This window comes from Abrus precatorius, unplaced genomic scaffold (genome assembly GCF_003935025.1).
Source record: "Abrus precatorius isolate BTA unplaced genomic scaffold, Abrus_2018 Scaffold6, whole genome shotgun sequence".
Lineage (NCBI taxonomy): Eukaryota > Viridiplantae > Streptophyta > Magnoliopsida > Fabales > Fabaceae > Abrus > Abrus precatorius.
In genome coordinates, this window is record NW_020874406.1 from 9,204,738 (window position 1) to 9,220,776 (window position 16,039).

The 16,039-nt window shown below is 32.3% G+C and overlaps 4 protein-coding genes across 4 annotated transcripts; 1 reads left to right on the top strand and 3 right to left on the bottom strand.

Annotated features, from left to right (window-relative positions):
- Positions 1-2,089: 2,089 nt before the first annotated feature.
- On the bottom strand, positions 2,090-5,191 carry LOC113870120 (cysteine-rich receptor-like protein kinase 10). The gene is made up of 7 exons (XM_027506719.1): positions 4,411-5,191; positions 3,729-3,785; positions 3,426-3,616; positions 3,121-3,331; positions 2,777-3,014; positions 2,513-2,663; positions 2,090-2,389 (listed from the first exon to the last, which is right to left on the bottom strand). Exons 1-7 carry the CDS (start codon positions 5,189-5,191, stop codon positions 2,090-2,092), a joined length of 1,929 nt encoding a protein of 642 aa, XP_027362520.1.
- Positions 5,192-6,504: 1,313 nt separating this feature from the next.
- On the bottom strand, positions 6,505-9,040 carry LOC113870121 (cysteine-rich receptor-like protein kinase 10). The gene is made up of 7 exons (XM_027506720.1): positions 8,230-9,040; positions 8,053-8,163; positions 7,769-7,890; positions 7,461-7,671; positions 7,130-7,367; positions 6,880-7,030; positions 6,505-6,801 (listed from the first exon to the last, which is right to left on the bottom strand). Exons 1-7 carry the CDS (start codon positions 9,038-9,040, stop codon positions 6,505-6,507), a joined length of 1,941 nt encoding a protein of 646 aa, XP_027362521.1.
- A 1,198-nt stretch (positions 9,041-10,238) lies between these two features.
- LOC113869377 (probable UDP-3-O-acylglucosamine N-acyltransferase 2, mitochondrial) lies at positions 10,239-13,821 on the top strand. Its single transcript, XM_027505675.1, has 10 exons — positions 10,239-10,439; positions 10,537-10,744; positions 11,222-11,298; positions 11,564-11,613; positions 11,758-11,822; positions 11,946-11,997; positions 12,062-12,132; positions 12,271-12,337; positions 13,349-13,420; positions 13,543-13,821. The coding sequence occupies exons 1-10, from the start codon at positions 10,316-10,318 to the stop codon at positions 13,609-13,611; spliced, it is 855 nt and encodes a 284-aa protein (XP_027361476.1). The 5' UTR covers positions 10,239-10,315; the 3' UTR covers positions 13,612-13,821.
- Positions 13,822-13,925: 104 nt separating this feature from the next.
- Positions 13,926-14,498, bottom strand: LOC113870122 (protein NDR1-like). The gene has a single exon (XM_027506722.1). The coding sequence runs from the start codon at positions 14,496-14,498 to the stop codon at positions 13,926-13,928; it is 573 nt and encodes a 190-aa protein (XP_027362523.1).
- Between the last annotated feature and the right edge of the window lie 1,541 nt (positions 14,499-16,039).

A 16,039-nucleotide genomic window follows, 5' to 3' on the forward strand; every position in this document is an offset into this window, starting at 1 on the left:
TTATAAATTATAAATATCTCTTTGAATACCATTAGATATTAAAGTGTTCATTATTTAGCATGTAATCAACTGGTAAGATATCTAAACCAACAAGATATTAAGACTAGATTTGTTTAAAAATAATATAAAGACTTAATCAAACTAATTCAAGATTTTGTTGTTTGAATTAGTTCAGTTAGATTAGTTTTTGCTTTATTTTTGAAGAGATAACAGTTAAATTTATTGGTCAAAAAATAAATAAAATTTTATTAAAAAAGTACATATTGAATATTCTATTAATATATGATTTTTTATTTAAGAGATAATACTTATTAAAAGAAAAATTAAACATTTAATAAATATGAAAATATATTAAAAGTGTTAAATTTTATTATAAATCATAACTTGATTTAAATTCCAAATAAATATAAAATTAAATTTTTAAAAAATATAATTTAAGATAATGTCTCATTAATTATATAATAATATAAAAAAATTATTATAAATTTTGTATGTTTTGGGTTTGGTTTAATTTAGTATTAAATAAAATAGAAAATATAAATAAAATCAATAACAGATAATTTTTTGTTGTCAATTTATTCAATTTTTAATTCTTTTAAATCGAATTAACATATTAATATAATTTAAATTGATTTTTCAACCCTACTATTTAGATAATCTCGAGCTCGTAAAAAAAGTCCACTAATAAGCACTAATCTTTTTTTTAATGGGTAATTTTTTTATTTTAAGTAATCTTATTATAATTTTTAAATTATAAATTCTTTTTAAAAGATTCTTTTATAATAAGTAAAAATTTAAGATAAATATTTTTATATTACTCAAATAAAAAAATCACATATAAGAATATCAATTTCTATATCACAAAAAATAAATATTTATATTACATATAAATAGTTATTTTATAGGATTAATATAAAAATATTTTTATTGATAAAGTAAATCATAAAAATTATTAATTTTTTTATATTTTTAATAAAAATTATTTATTTTTTTATATTGTTGAATTAAGCTAATAAATATAATCATGCATAGTTGACATGAGAATAATTTTTTTAAAATGAATCAAAAGTATATTTATATATAAAACATACAAAAAATTGTTTCAGACAAATAAATTTGTTTATATAAAATTATATTAGTATGCAAACCATAAAGTAAATATTAAGTAGTATACATATTTTAAATATTTTAATTATTTATTGATAATATTTTTTATTTTTTATTTATTTAAAATGTTTTCTTGTATGATATTTGGATTACAAACAATATATATATTAGGCATAATCTTCTCACATTAGTATCGGATAAAGCCAATGATTAGAGATATACACTTAATCTGAACTTTTAATTTAACTTACATCTAATAAGTTATAATTTATTACTTAATTGACCGTTAGATATAAATTAAATGAAAAGTTTAGATCGAAAAAGTTTTAGACTTACACTAGTGTGAGAATATATATAAAAAATATTTTTTTATACTAGTGTAAGTCTAAAAATTCTTACACTCCAATTTAAGCTTTTCATTTAACTTAAATCTAACTGGCAGTGAAGTAATAAATTATAACCCTTTAGATTTAAATTAAATAAAAGACTTAGATCGAGTATATAAGAAAATTCTGGCCTACATGTATATTCTCCAACATAAAAAGGTACTGTTCTTCTACTGACAAATTCAATTAAAGTCGCAACAAGGGAAAGAAATTCTTTCTTTACAAGGATATTTCTTTAAGACACTTTACGTGACAGGTGAACATGTCTGTTAACTGATGTTAATGTGGGGACCAAATAACTAGTAAATACATTTTAAAGGACATTGTAATCAATTTTCTTTAAGGACTAAAATGATTGACCTATCACTTTTAAGGATCAAAGTGATGGCTCCTAAATTTCCATTTTCCAGAAGTAGAACAATTCATGTCACAGGTAAACGAAGGCTACACATTTGAATTCCCTATAAACAAGTAGTCAGTCAAGTTTCAAGTATACATATGGTGTATCAGACATTATAAAACAGGTCTCAATTTGTGTTACTGTCTAGAACACATGGTAAAAGACTAAAATTCCTACGTTGTAACAAAGTGCTAAATCATCGTGGTAAAATATCAGAAAATATAATCTCATTCACGAAAGGATTGGTTGGTGTAGATGGATCGACATGAAGCACCTTACCCATAGAAAATGCTGGTTGTCTTGGTTGGGAAAGAGCCATTGATTCACTTCCCAGGAGAACCACCACATTTGACATGGTGGGTCTTTGTCTCGGATCTTCCTGCACGCATAGTAGTCCAATTTGCATGCACCTTAGAACTTCAAAGGAATGACATGATTCCAATAGCACTGGATCCACAAAATCCAATCCTTTTCCTTCATTCCATAGCCTCCATGCCTATCATAGTTAGAATTAATATAATTACATATATTTTCTCCACAATTGTTTATTTCCAATTTTGGATTAACAGAAGAGAAGTGATTTCTACTCCCATATCAAGAGTTTGATTAATTGAATTACATATGCTAGCAGCGTCGGGGCAAGTTCGGTCATGTAAAAGCCGCTATTCCTTTTCCCGCTGATAATTTCAAGTAAGATAACGCCAAAGCTGAAGACATCAGATTTCATAGAGAACAACCCCTCCATTGCATACTCTGGTGCCATATATCCACTATTTTGTAAATCAATATCGTTAGATGTTCATATTTCAGTTCATGGAAAATAATTTAAAACAAAATATTAAGACAATTACAAAAAAGAAAAGATGGGTAAAAGTTAGCATACTATGTTCCCACAACTCTTTTAGTGTTTGCTGCGTTCTGATTCTCAGAAAATATCCTGGCCATGCCAAAATCAGATATTTTGGCAACCATTTCGTGGTCTAACAACACATTATTTGGTTTTAAGTCTCTATGAATGATTTTTAATCGAGACTCCTCGTGAAGATAAAGTAGTCCTTTGGCTATGCCATTAATGATGCCATGGTAGGTGTTCCAATCAAGTTTTGAACGTTTATCTGGATCTTGAATAATGAAGACGAAGGGTAAATTGAATGTTATCTTTATATACAACTAATCGATGATGCATGTAGAAGGTTAATGAATTGAAAAGTAAGCAATAGAACAAACCAAAGATAAATTGGTCAAGGCTTTTGTTAGACATGAATTCATATATGAGTAGCTTTTCCTCTCCCTCTAAGACACAACCCAATAGCCTCACCAAATTCCTGTGTTGAAGTTTGGCAATCAGTATGATCTCATTTTTGAATTCCTCTATGCCTTGCCAAGACTTTCTTGATAATCTTTTGACTGCTACTTCATTACCATCAGATAGAACACCCTGCAATGTAAAATTCAAAATCAAACATTATTATATCATGAATGTCAAACAGACCCCACCAAGGCCAAAAACGAATATTAGTGGATTATAGGACCTTGTACACTGCACCAAACCCTCCTTGTCCCAGCTTATTTGTATCGGAAAAGTCATCAGTTGCGGCCTTAATGGGTGCTAAAGTCATGAACAACAGTTCATCAGAACTAATCAAGTCGCCTTCTTTAGTAATTGCTACATTCTTAGGGCTAGCCAACTCTTGTAGTAGCATCCTGTTGCTTTTTTCTTCATCTGTTTCATTTTATATTTCAAAGACAAATCAAAATCAAGTAAAGTAAAACAGAAGTTTACAGCTCTTATGTAATTTTGTGATTATTAATAAATTATAATTATAAAACTTGACCTCTTTTTCTATAACTCATTCGTCGAAGGCAAGCAGTGCACAACCCAATAAGAATTGCTAACATTGAAATTGACCCACATACAGTCAATACATACATCCAAGGCTTCCATTTTCCTCCTGTTTGCAAATTGAAGTAACCTTCTATCAATTCCATTTTCACAATATGGATGAAATTAGAATGTGACAATCCTAATTACCTATTCACACCCCTCATTAGATATTTCTTTTAATTTTCTAAGATTGTCCTTTTATGAGATGTGAATAGACAAATAAGAATACAATATATTATGGTTTTACTTGAATAAAAATTAATCAATAGACTCTATCACTAATTAATTTTCTAAATCTTTTTTAATTAATTTTCTTGTAATTGTTTTAGTCTCCCTCTGCCTCTAGCAATTGAACTATCCTGCATCTAATATACTCTCTTTACCAAGGCTTCTACAATTACTATTACCTTGTTGAGTTTCTACTATTTTTTATAAAATAAGTGATATCCCAACCATTTTCTGTAATGCAATTATGTGTGATATGTTTACTCATGTCAATTAATATTCTCATCTCTTTGAATTAATAATCAATGAAGATGATTTTGAAATTGTTTTCAGAACAGATAGTGTAGCTGAAAAGTAGGAATAATTTCTTGAGAACACATGCATTTTGCGGGATTCAAAAACCTTACTTCTGGAAGTTGGGTAAATCAACAGATATGCTGATGAAGTATTGAAGAACTCAGACAATTGGAACCTCACATTGCAAGTCCGACTAAGAATAATCCCTCCTTCCCGGTAGGAGCAACATGCAAGAAGTTCTGTCAACGCAGAATTCAAACAACTATTACAATCTGTTTCAGAAATGTCCCTGGTACATTGGACTAGACCATAAATTGTTTTCTTTCCAGGAAAGTCAATTTCCCCTGATGCAAACATGTTCTTAGCGGGATTAAAAGCAGCGTCATATGAGATATTTTTCATTAAATACATCAATAATTCATCAAATCGAACAGGGTCTGAGACATTCTTCTCTTGATCATTTTGCTTTGGATACTTTCCAGTATAAACCATGCTTGAGAAAAACATCTGAAAGGAGTACCGAACTTGGCAAAGCTCATACCATATTATTGCATCTTCACTCTTACACTCATTCATTATATCTTGGCTTGCTTTCTCAACGCATTCTTTGCATACTGTCGAGTTGGTGATGTCCCCTCTGCAAAGTGCTTGTGCATACACTTTGTTTGACCCTTCTCCTACAGATGTGTTATAGAAACCCGTCTTTGAAGCGTTGTTGGAGGAAAGCAACTCCAAAACAAGCTTGAGGTTATTGTGGAATGAACTATTGGGGGTGTAAGTTGGGAATTCACTTGAACAATAAGTATCAATAGGGTCTGCACAAGAAACCCTGTTGATAGATAACAAAAGTATGATGCACAAAAGCACAGGTGAAGGTCTATCTTTGACCATGATTCCAATATCAAATCGATCACCTTTTCGGCAAAAAGGCAACAATTATGATGGAGCAGGTTAGTTAAAATATCATGGCTTTTGAAGCATAAATATTCTTTATAGCGTGTGGAATGGAGATTCAGCTTTCACAACAGGGTTAACAAAGGAAAGGATACTTAATATTGATGGTTTCAAGAATTCTTAAGCAAATAACCACTGGAGTCACTAGGTCCTTAGTCCAATACAAAGTTGGTAAACGGTCTAAACTTATTGCTAATCACTAGTTTTTCTTTTTATTCATCTTATATACTGGTCAATAGTTTAAGTTTCATCTTTATGTTTCAGTCACACTCAACGGGCGGCAAGGTTGATGAGGCTGAATCATTAAGAAAGGGGCGTGATTTAAACATGGAGCAGGTATCTGTGACCTTCGTCTTGGAAGTCCATTTAATATACAATTGGTACTTTAATGAAGTCTAGATTTAATATTTTAATAAAATTATCATACTGTAGCACTAACATGTCATCAATATCAAATATCTAAATTATTAATGGCCTTAGTTGTATCATGAAGTAAGCTGAACTATTTTATTTTTTATTTTTTAAGAAGTGATGCAACTTCAATTTGGTTGAGTCCTGGGTTCATTCTTAAAACTAACATAAACTAAGAAGTCTCCAAGCTGATCTCGCCAGCTGATTATTGCTATAACCTTTCAGTTCAAGCTTCTCTTAGCAATGTCGAATTTGATGGCCTTTATGGCAATGTGATGCAATTCATATTCCGTTGGCCAGAGGCGAGCATCTGAAGTCAAAGTTCTTGATTGCGTTGCTTTTGCAAATTCTTACCTCATCACGTGTGGTTATTACTTTCTTCCCTAATTATGTCGTATTTGGAATTTTTTTGATACACGGCATGAGAAAATTCACAGAACTTTTGGCTTCTGCTTGTTATGTCGTAACAACCTCTGCAGTTTGACCAATTCTCTTGTGAATTAACATGATATTCACAAGTTTCGAGAATGACAACCTGGATTTTTCTCACTTCCGATTTCAACTTTTGTCTCATCTGTTAAACTCTCATGGAACAAATTACAACCAAAGTTTATGATATGTTATTTTTGTAAACTTGACTAAGAATGTAATAATTTGGAACCCATGCGAATAGCGTGACAAAAAAAAAACTATTATGCATTAAGTTATATACATTGTCATTTATTTATATCAAAATATGAACATTAATTTTACATGTATATCCTAAAATGTGGTAGATTAAATTGGGGCTTCATAATCCATATAGTAAAGATTGACAAGGAGGGGAGATTCTAATTTATTCACTGCGGCAATATATCTGACACGGTTAAGAAATTAACTGAGCAATCTTGGCAATCTGGCTCACTAGCATTGAATCTCCCTACAGAGAAAGGTGGTCTTTCTGGTTGGCCAAGCGTTGCTGATTCGTTCTTCAACATCAAAACAACGGAAGACATGGTTGGCCTATCATATGCATCTTCTTGAACACATAGCAATCCAATATTCACGTATCTCAGAAACTCATCTTCGGGGCACGAATCAGATAACAAGGGATCCCTTAATTCCAGCCCCTTCCCATTATTCCATTGATGCCATGCCTACAAAGTGATTCATAATGTTAAGTATTTAAAGTTCAAATATTTAAAATGTTGACAGTTTCAGAGGTAGACACATACATATGATAGAAGGCTAGGAGTGTTTTTAGAGTGATAGAAACTCGCGTTACGTTTCCCTGTAATGATCTCAAGCAATAGTACTCCAAAGCCGAAAACATCAGACTTTATGGAATATAGCCCCTCCATTGCATACTCTGGAGCCATATATCCACTGCAAATGTGAGGAAAGAGAGGTCATAGAATTCAGGTTACGTTAAGCATGTAAATATATGTGAAGGGTAAATGTGGATGCATGAAACTAAGCGCTTACTATGTGCCAACTATTGTTGCAGTGTTAGCTTCATCTTCATTTCCAGCAAATATCCTGGCCATTCCAAAGTCTGAGATCTTTGGATTCATGTCATAGTCCAACAACACATTACTTGCTTTTAGATCTCTATGAATTATTTTCAGTCGAGAATCTTCGTGAAGATAAAGAATTCCCTTTGCTATGCCATTTATTATATCGAGGCGTTTGGTCCAATCGAGTTGTGCACGTTCCTTTGGATCTATCCATATCAACAAAAACGTAAACATGAAGTGCTCCACAAGTTGTAAAATGAATGTTATGATTTGAGATAGTGATGAATGAATATACTTACCAAAAAGTACAACATCAAGACTACCATTGGGTAAAAATTCATACACCAGAATTTTCTCTTCTCCATCTACACAAAATCCCAGAAGCTTTACAAGATTTTTGTGTTGAAGTTTCATTATCAACAGAACCTCGTTTATGAATTCCTCGGAGCCTTGCTCAGAGCAAGTTGATAGCCTCTTGATTGCTACTTCCTGGCCATCACTAAGTATTCCCTGCAAAAATATAAAAACACAAAATCTATTTGAACTGTCCTATAATAAATATTCATGCAAGAAGGGATGAATCTTTAACCTATGGATTTTATTTTACCTTGTAAACAGGGCCAAAGCCACCTTGTCCAAGCTTATTTAAATCAGAAAAGTTTTTGGTAGCCACACAGAGAGATCCAAGATCAATATAAGGGAAGTCCTCAGATATTTTGTCATTTGTTCCTCGAAATTTCTGGTGATGAAATGCTGGTTCACCTTGCTGACCAAAGTTCTGAAGATTGATTACATGATTGTATATTCCATTCATACCTAAAGACAATAACTAAATGAGTTAGGAGAACCAAAAAATTTACCAAACTGAACATACCTTCTATAACAACTTACTTTGTTTATTTCTTTTGGTCCTGACAAAGTATAGGCAGCAAGTGACAGATATTATCACCAAGCCTACCGCAACTATAATGCCTGTAATCATCCATATTTTGCTTGAATTATCTGCATAAAGGATCAATCAAATGCAACTTCGAAAGATGGTGCTAAGTTTTAGACCATTGTCAAAACATGAAATTGACTTGAAATGCTTACTTTTGCCTTCATTATTTCTGGTTGGAGAACCTGTGGGTTCTGTTGCACCAAGATAAAACGGATAAAATTCATACCTCAAATAACAGCTACGACTCAGAACTCTTGCACCGATGGAGGCATAGCAACAACCTGGTATATCTTTTGTGGCATTTTGCAGGCACCTACTGCAATCATTGGCTGATAAATCCTTAGTGCACTGCACCAAGGCATATATTGTTTTATCTTCAAAGGGGACTTCTCCAGTTGCATAATTGTTAGCCGAAACATTAAAAGATGCCATCTCAGTTAGATTACTTAATATCTCATTCACAGCAGACTCTAATTTTTCTGGTTCTGAAATATTCAGTTTATTATCTAAGCCAATGTTCCCTGTGACATTCAACATACCCATGAAATTGTTGTTGGAATAACGTAATTGGCAGACCTCCTCCCATACTATTGCTTCTTCTGCTTGAGGACAGAGTTTGACAATGTCCTCAATTGCTGTGGTTATGCATTTTTTACAAGATTCATTTGAATCATAGTCTAGGCACATGTAGAGGCCATAAACTCTATCTGGGCCAATTCCATAAGAAGCGTTATAGGATTTGGAGATTGAACCATTGGAGGATAAATAGGAGAGAAGGTTGACTAGATTGTTTTGAAAGGTGCTGTTGTTTGCATAGCTGCTGCTTGTGGAACAAATTTCATATGGAGGATCAGCAAAAGCAACATCTAATAGAAAAGCAAGAGTACAAAGAAGAAGGAAGAATGGAATGGATTTGGAAACAATTAGAGAATGAATCATTTTCTTTTCCTTCTGATTCTGATGCATATTGAGAAGTTTGCGGTCTTATTTCAATGTTTATTCTTTCAGTATACACAACTCAGTAAAAGATGTTGCAATTACTCAGAAGTTGCTAAGCTGGTGATTAATTCAAACTGACCACAGCCAAAAACTAACGACAATGGCACCTAGTTGAACTTCAACCAAATCATTATTTATAATTCCAGGAAAACGTTTTTGTTTGTGCTTTTTTTATTTGTATAGTTGTCATGTTTGAATATTGTACTACGCAAGCAAAGAAATTAAGCTTCTTGAGTTTGAAATGTTAAGTAAACTGTATCCAAATTTTAGAGTTTAAAAAAGAAAACTGAAACCAATTTTTTTCTTGACCCGGACTATAAGCTCCAATCAGTGTGTTGTCAAATGAAAATAAATAACATCTAACAGATAAGCAAGAGATGTCACTGATGATGAGAGGAGGATAAAAAAATTGCCAATTGGTTTCAGAACCAAGTTCACAGAGCAGACCTGCATTGGCAGAGTAACAGTAGCAACTGCTTCAGTGTTCTATTTTATTTCCTTTATTCATTCCGTGCTAGTAGTATTATAAAAAAACTCACAAGAACTGCTTACTTCCTCTCAGAGCTTCCTTTATATATTGTTTTGCTTTATAAAAATGCACTTTCCTTTATGTTTTCAGTATCGTACATTTTCTTTTTTTAAAATAAAGCCACAAACAAGTTGATCATCTTCTCTCACTAATATATATATATATATATATATATATATATATATATATATATATATATATATTTTAACTTTGTCTTTTAACACATTTAAAATTACTATCTTAACATTATATCTATTTTACTCGTAGAAAATGTGCAAAGAAAAAACACAAGTATCAAGAGAGGTGATTATTAAATATTTATAATTACTTTTGTGTTTTAGTGATTTATTTTAATATAAAAAGTATTGTAAATAAGTTTAACAGGAGTTTAAATGATTATTTTAAAAAAAGATTCAATTAGTAAATATTTTCAGTAAAAAAATGAAAACCTGAGGGTCTGGTTTTTTTGGTCAACTATCTTCTTTCATTTGATCGACCAAAAAGTCGGTGAACTCCAAATCTTCATGGGCCGAAAAAAACGATGAAGTAGCCCATTGAATCCCAAGTTGGATCAGTTGTATATATAGACCGAAATTGGTCGGAGCCCCGAACTAGGATGTAAGGTAGTGACGAACCCTTGTACTACTGGCGTTCTATCAACTAACCAAGTGAGTGATTGATCTGCGATGACTATGGCTGCAAGGAGGGTACTTGCATTTGCTTGTTCCACTTCAACCCCTTTTCTCAAACTCAATCAAAACACAAACTTGATCTATGTCTCCGCATTTTCTTCTTCTTCCACTTCTTCAGGTGAATGATCGTTCCCTACATTTGTTGATGCACTTTTCCTTTTTCCCTTTTTAATTAATTGATTCCATTTTGCGGTTGACTTTTGTTTCAAGATTAGAGGATGGTTGTGGGCCTTCTGGTGATAAATTTCATAAATGGCATAATGGGGGTGGCACTTTCCACGAGTCAGCTTGCATTGACTCCACAGCAGTTGTAGAGGTTGGAGCCGTAGTTCATTCAGAATCTGTTGTTGGTCCAAATGTACGTATACGTTCTGGAACCATTGTTGGCCCTTCTGTTTCAATTGCTCATTCAACAATGATAGGGTACACTTCCCTTTTTCTCTGTAACGAAGCTATTCAACTTTGTCCCATCAATATTATTGCTTGAAATCATTTTGGTTTTAAACTCTTTGGTTGCTCTCGTAACTGTTGCTTTTAGACTTTGTGCCTTTTTAGCTATTACTTGATAGGTTTTCGCTCTACACTAAAAGCTTATGTTAATATGTTATTATAGAAAGTTACGGTAGAAGCTAACTGTGAAAAATACCGACGATGCTATTATAGGTATGAAGTATAACCTACTTTCATTATTCTGAGACTTATAACATGGTGAATTGGAATTAATAGGTGTAGGTTATGCATGCATTAAATTGGACGGATGCTCTATCTCTTTTCAGAGGTTCACATGCATGATTATGTCTAGACACTTGTATAAAGAGATTTTCAATTTAAACTTATGTCCGATGCAAAACAATTTAATATTTTTACTGATTTGGTTGTGATACTACTATACTTTTCCAGGTTTAATGTCACACTTAGTAATTGCTGTATTGGTGATTCATGTGTAATCCACAATGGAGTTTGCATTGGTCAAGATGGTAAAGCTAGATTTCTTAACTTCTTTTTTATAATATTTAGTCCAAGTATGCTTTAAGAAACAATGAGTTCTAGTATGGACTCTGCTGTATTGCCTGAAACAATTATAATATTTGTGGTTCAGAGATGTTTAACCTTTTGCACCAAATGATGCATAATATTGAATAGTGGCCAATGCGTGCACATTTCAATAAACTAATTTAACAATGGGCATGTCTTTGTATTATCAATTTTTGTATGATAATAATGGATGTATTTCACATGTAGGATTTGGATTTTATGTGGATGGAGACGGTAATATGATAAAGAAACCTCAGGTTGGTTGTATATCTTATTTGTACTTTGATTTTAAACTGTGTGTGTGTTTATTATCAGACTATAATATACCATATTTTTCATTCACCTTGCCTATTCTGTATCAACATAATAGTTAATATGCTGTTCTTGCTTAAATCTGTCAGATGTTGAATGTACTAATAGGGAAACATGTGGAAATTGGTGCAAATACATGCATTGACAGGGGAAGGTTAGTGTTTTAGTGGCTATTATCATTTTATTTTTGCTTAATCATGCGTTAAAATGTATTCTAATTTGATCTTTACTTGGAATAATTGTCAGCTTCATTTTTACTCACTCTTTGTTTATGCAGCTGGCGAGAGACAGTTATTGGGGACAATTCGAAGATAGACAATTTAGTTCAGGTTAACATTTAGCATTCACAATTGAAAAGAAGGATTTGTTCTTTTGTTCTGATGGGTTCTGCAGATTGGCCATAATGTAGTTATTGGGAAGAATTGCTTGCTTTGTGGACAAGTTGGGATTGCAGGTTCAGCAACGTACGTTATTGTTTTTTTTTTTTTTCCTTCTTTTGCTGTTTTGATTTATCAGGTCAAATTCATGTTGGAACTAAATTTCTTTTTGAGGATTTTGAATTGCTGGTGTTACAACTTTTTCCGGTACTCTGGCATGTTCAGCATAGGAGATTATGTGACTATGGGAGGAAGGGTAGCAGTGAAAGATCATGTATCGATTGTATCAAAGGTGCGTATTTGTTTCCTGATCTTATGGGGTTAACCTCTCATAGCCTTGGTGCGTTGAGAATGGCTTGTGATCAGTGAATGAATAAGTGAATTTTGAGTTCTGGGACAAATACTACTCTCAACTAGATTGGTTTTGGAAGGTGGTACAGAATAAAATACTTGACAGATAATGGGAATACATTCATGTTTAATCTGAAGTTTTAAATCCCTTCATAATATGTACCTTATGGTGTTAGTACAACCTTAAATTCCTTACTTGCTGGAAGATTAAATATCAATCAACCAACGTTGTTATTAATTTATGGTTCCTATTATCAAGGTAGTTAAAATCGGGATTTTACTTTAAATCGTAAAGGAGAGTGAAAATTGTAAATCGTAAAATCGTAAATTGAATCGTAAGATTTTATAAAATTCATATATATGATATAAATTCATATTATTCATATAAAATATCATAAATTAAGGGAAAAAAGCTTCAAATCAGTAAAAGTACTTAAACAACGTAGCACTCACAAATCATAATTTATTCCATAAAAATGTAATGCATTTACATGAATAAAAAGTAGACCAGAATAGAAAAGATGTAAGAACAACAACAACAGATTTAGTTGCAGACCAGGTTGCACGCAATAGGAGAACTGTTGAATATTGACAACAATGTTAGGGTTCAAAGCTGCTAGAGGCAAATTAGATTCCATAAAAAGTAGATATATGAAAGAGGCGTACGATAGGGTTCAACAAAATAGACTTTGCGAGAAATTTTCAAAATCGAAGTGAAATCGTAAAATCCCACAATTTGAGGGATTTTATGATTCAAATCGGGATTTTACAAGGATTTTACTCAATTAGGATTTTATCCACGATTTAAATCGGTGAGACTTCCAAAATCGTAAAATCGTAAAATTTTAAGATTTAAATCGGGATTTTAACTACCTTGCCTATTATACTGTTTTTACTTTGCGAAATTGGGAGCTTGGAGTTGAGAAAATATCTGATTACACAGCATTTGCAGGTTCGGCTCGCTGCAGCAAGTTGTGTAACTAAGGACATCAAAGAGCCTGGGGACTATGGTGGCTTTCCAGCTGTAATGATCAAGCACTTATGCTATTGCTTTGTTCCGTATAATGCATTAACATCGTAGTTGACAATTTCACATGAAATTTATTGTTGGGTGTATCATAAACTACCTCCATGGCTGCTTTTCAGGTTTCAATTCACCAATGGCGGAGACAAGTTGCCAACAGATGTCGGACTCCGGTGAGAAGGAATCCTTAAAGCCAGCAAAATATATTTTGATATGTAGTAAATGGAGTTGAGTTAAAGCTAAATTTTAGTTTCATTGAACACACCATTAAATGAATAATTATTACAAGAGATTAAAAAAAGGCATAAATACTGAATTCATTGTTCCCTATCCAATGTACACATAAACAAACTACGTTCTTGAGAAAATCTTCTACTAGTACTAGATGAAAGTAACTTTCTTCAACCAGGTCAATGCCAAACCAAATGATTGTGTGTCTCCCTATATCCTTCTACGTGTTGTAAGGAAGAGTGGGACATAAAACCAATGAGAAAATAAATGAAGGTCAGGGTTTTATTTTGGACCTTGTTAGTTTTTTGGAATTACCACTGAGTGGATACTTTTTCTTCTTACGTGAAAGCTTCCCGTCGGAATCAATTGGTAGAATGCCTCTAAGGTTTAACCCATGAAACTTGCTCTTAATTCCCCATGTCTTGTATCGAAATCTTGTCACCAAAGCAACTTTCAACTCTGCGGTTGAGTTTGAGATGGCATTTATGAGGGGTTTGAACGGTCGAGGCTTGCCATTAACAATTTGATATACCTCTCGGGTGTTCTGACCTTTTTGATGGAATGAGCTTATAGTTGTCCTCCCAACCTCATCATCCTGCTGCCCATATAAGAAACTTAATAATATGTCATCATAGTAAATGCTTGAGTCCTTGTTTGGGTTCTCTATTTCAAGGCTGCAAACAATGGTGCCGTTTTCATTTGAGTTAGAGGGCCGTTCTATGGAGAGGAGCACAACAGCGTAGGAGGGGCTCTTGGGTCGCAAGGACAGCCATAGACACAGGACAATAAGGCCCAAGAGACCTATAAATTGCAACAGCCATATGTAAGGATTTTTGAGTTCACACATCTTTTACCAAAAATTTCTTATATTTGAGACAACCGCATTAATTGCAAGTCATTGCATTTAAAGAATGGCTAACGGGACACGAATATAAGAAGTAGACGCATGTTGCCAAAGTATCATGAGGGAAGAATATATTCATTTCTTAAGCATGATCAATACACTACGCGGGAGAAATCGCTGGCCTCGTTGCTCCAACTTTCATGTTTCGTTCCATCTTCTTCCTCTCTACGTTGCTAACCAAATCAACATTAGACTTCAGGAATTAATGTAAATGGAATAACATAGTTCATAGCTTAGTGTGATGATCTCATTCTAAATTGAACCGCGACAAAGCAATATCCTAACCTAGTGTAGATAAACAAACCAATAACTGAGAAGGGCTTTATAACTTTAAAAGAATCCATTTGTGGTAGAGAGTGTATTCAATCTTTTCACCGAATCAACCCAACGCATCTACGACGTATCTGATTTAAGTCTTGCCAACAATTATGTTTGTGACCATAAATTCCTACCATAAGAACTGTGATAATAAAGGTAGCTCTACTCAAAATTTTGTATCGAGCTGAGTTACACCGCAAAAAGAGCCACGAAATGCACTATACTGATGGCAATCAAACATAAAATGACTCAACAATCAACACTATTTAAAATAACAATCGAACATAAAAACTAAGATACAGTTTATTATTTATTAATTTATATGTGCTGTGTCAAGATAAATAATAGAAGATTAAGTTGATTCCTCCATGCTCACTCCACTTGGATGCATTTGACTTTTGTTATTTTAAGATATATTTTATAAACTAAATTAGTTTTTAACATTGACAAAATGTAATAACTTTTTAACGTATATTTTAATTCATTAATGTTTATACTAATTATTTTATGTTTAATAATATACATTTAATAAATGTATTATCATTAATGCATATAATTTTTAATAACATTGTTTTAATTATATATTGATGAAACAGGTAAAGAAACTAACTTTTACAACACTTTGAGAATTTTTTAAAAATATTTAATAATCAATTAAACGCTATATATCATATTAATTATAAATATATGATATAATATATGCAATAAAATAATATATAAGTTAATGTATGCAGTAAATATTATTGAGTTTTATTAAACTCAACTCTAAGAAATAAGTATAAGCAGATAATAATAATAGTTTTAATTAAAAATATATTTATTATACTTGTAAAGGCTGAGATGAACAAAATTCAATATTATTTATTATTAAAATGGTATAAACTTAATTTCATAAAATAAAGTTTTCTTTAAATTAGGAACACTTAAAAATTTTAACCACAGGGTTTAATTATTTGCTAAACGTGGCAGTAAAGCGTATCCATATTTAAAAAATAATAACAAAACCACAATAATAAGGAGGATGCTATATTTTTTTGGTCAAAAGAATGAGGATGATACGAAGAGCGATAGAGGCAAGGTCCAATACGAAATTATAAACGTGGCACTACAAAAACAAGTAAACAACGTTGAAGAGGCCTCAAAACTAACTCATCATATTGTCTCTC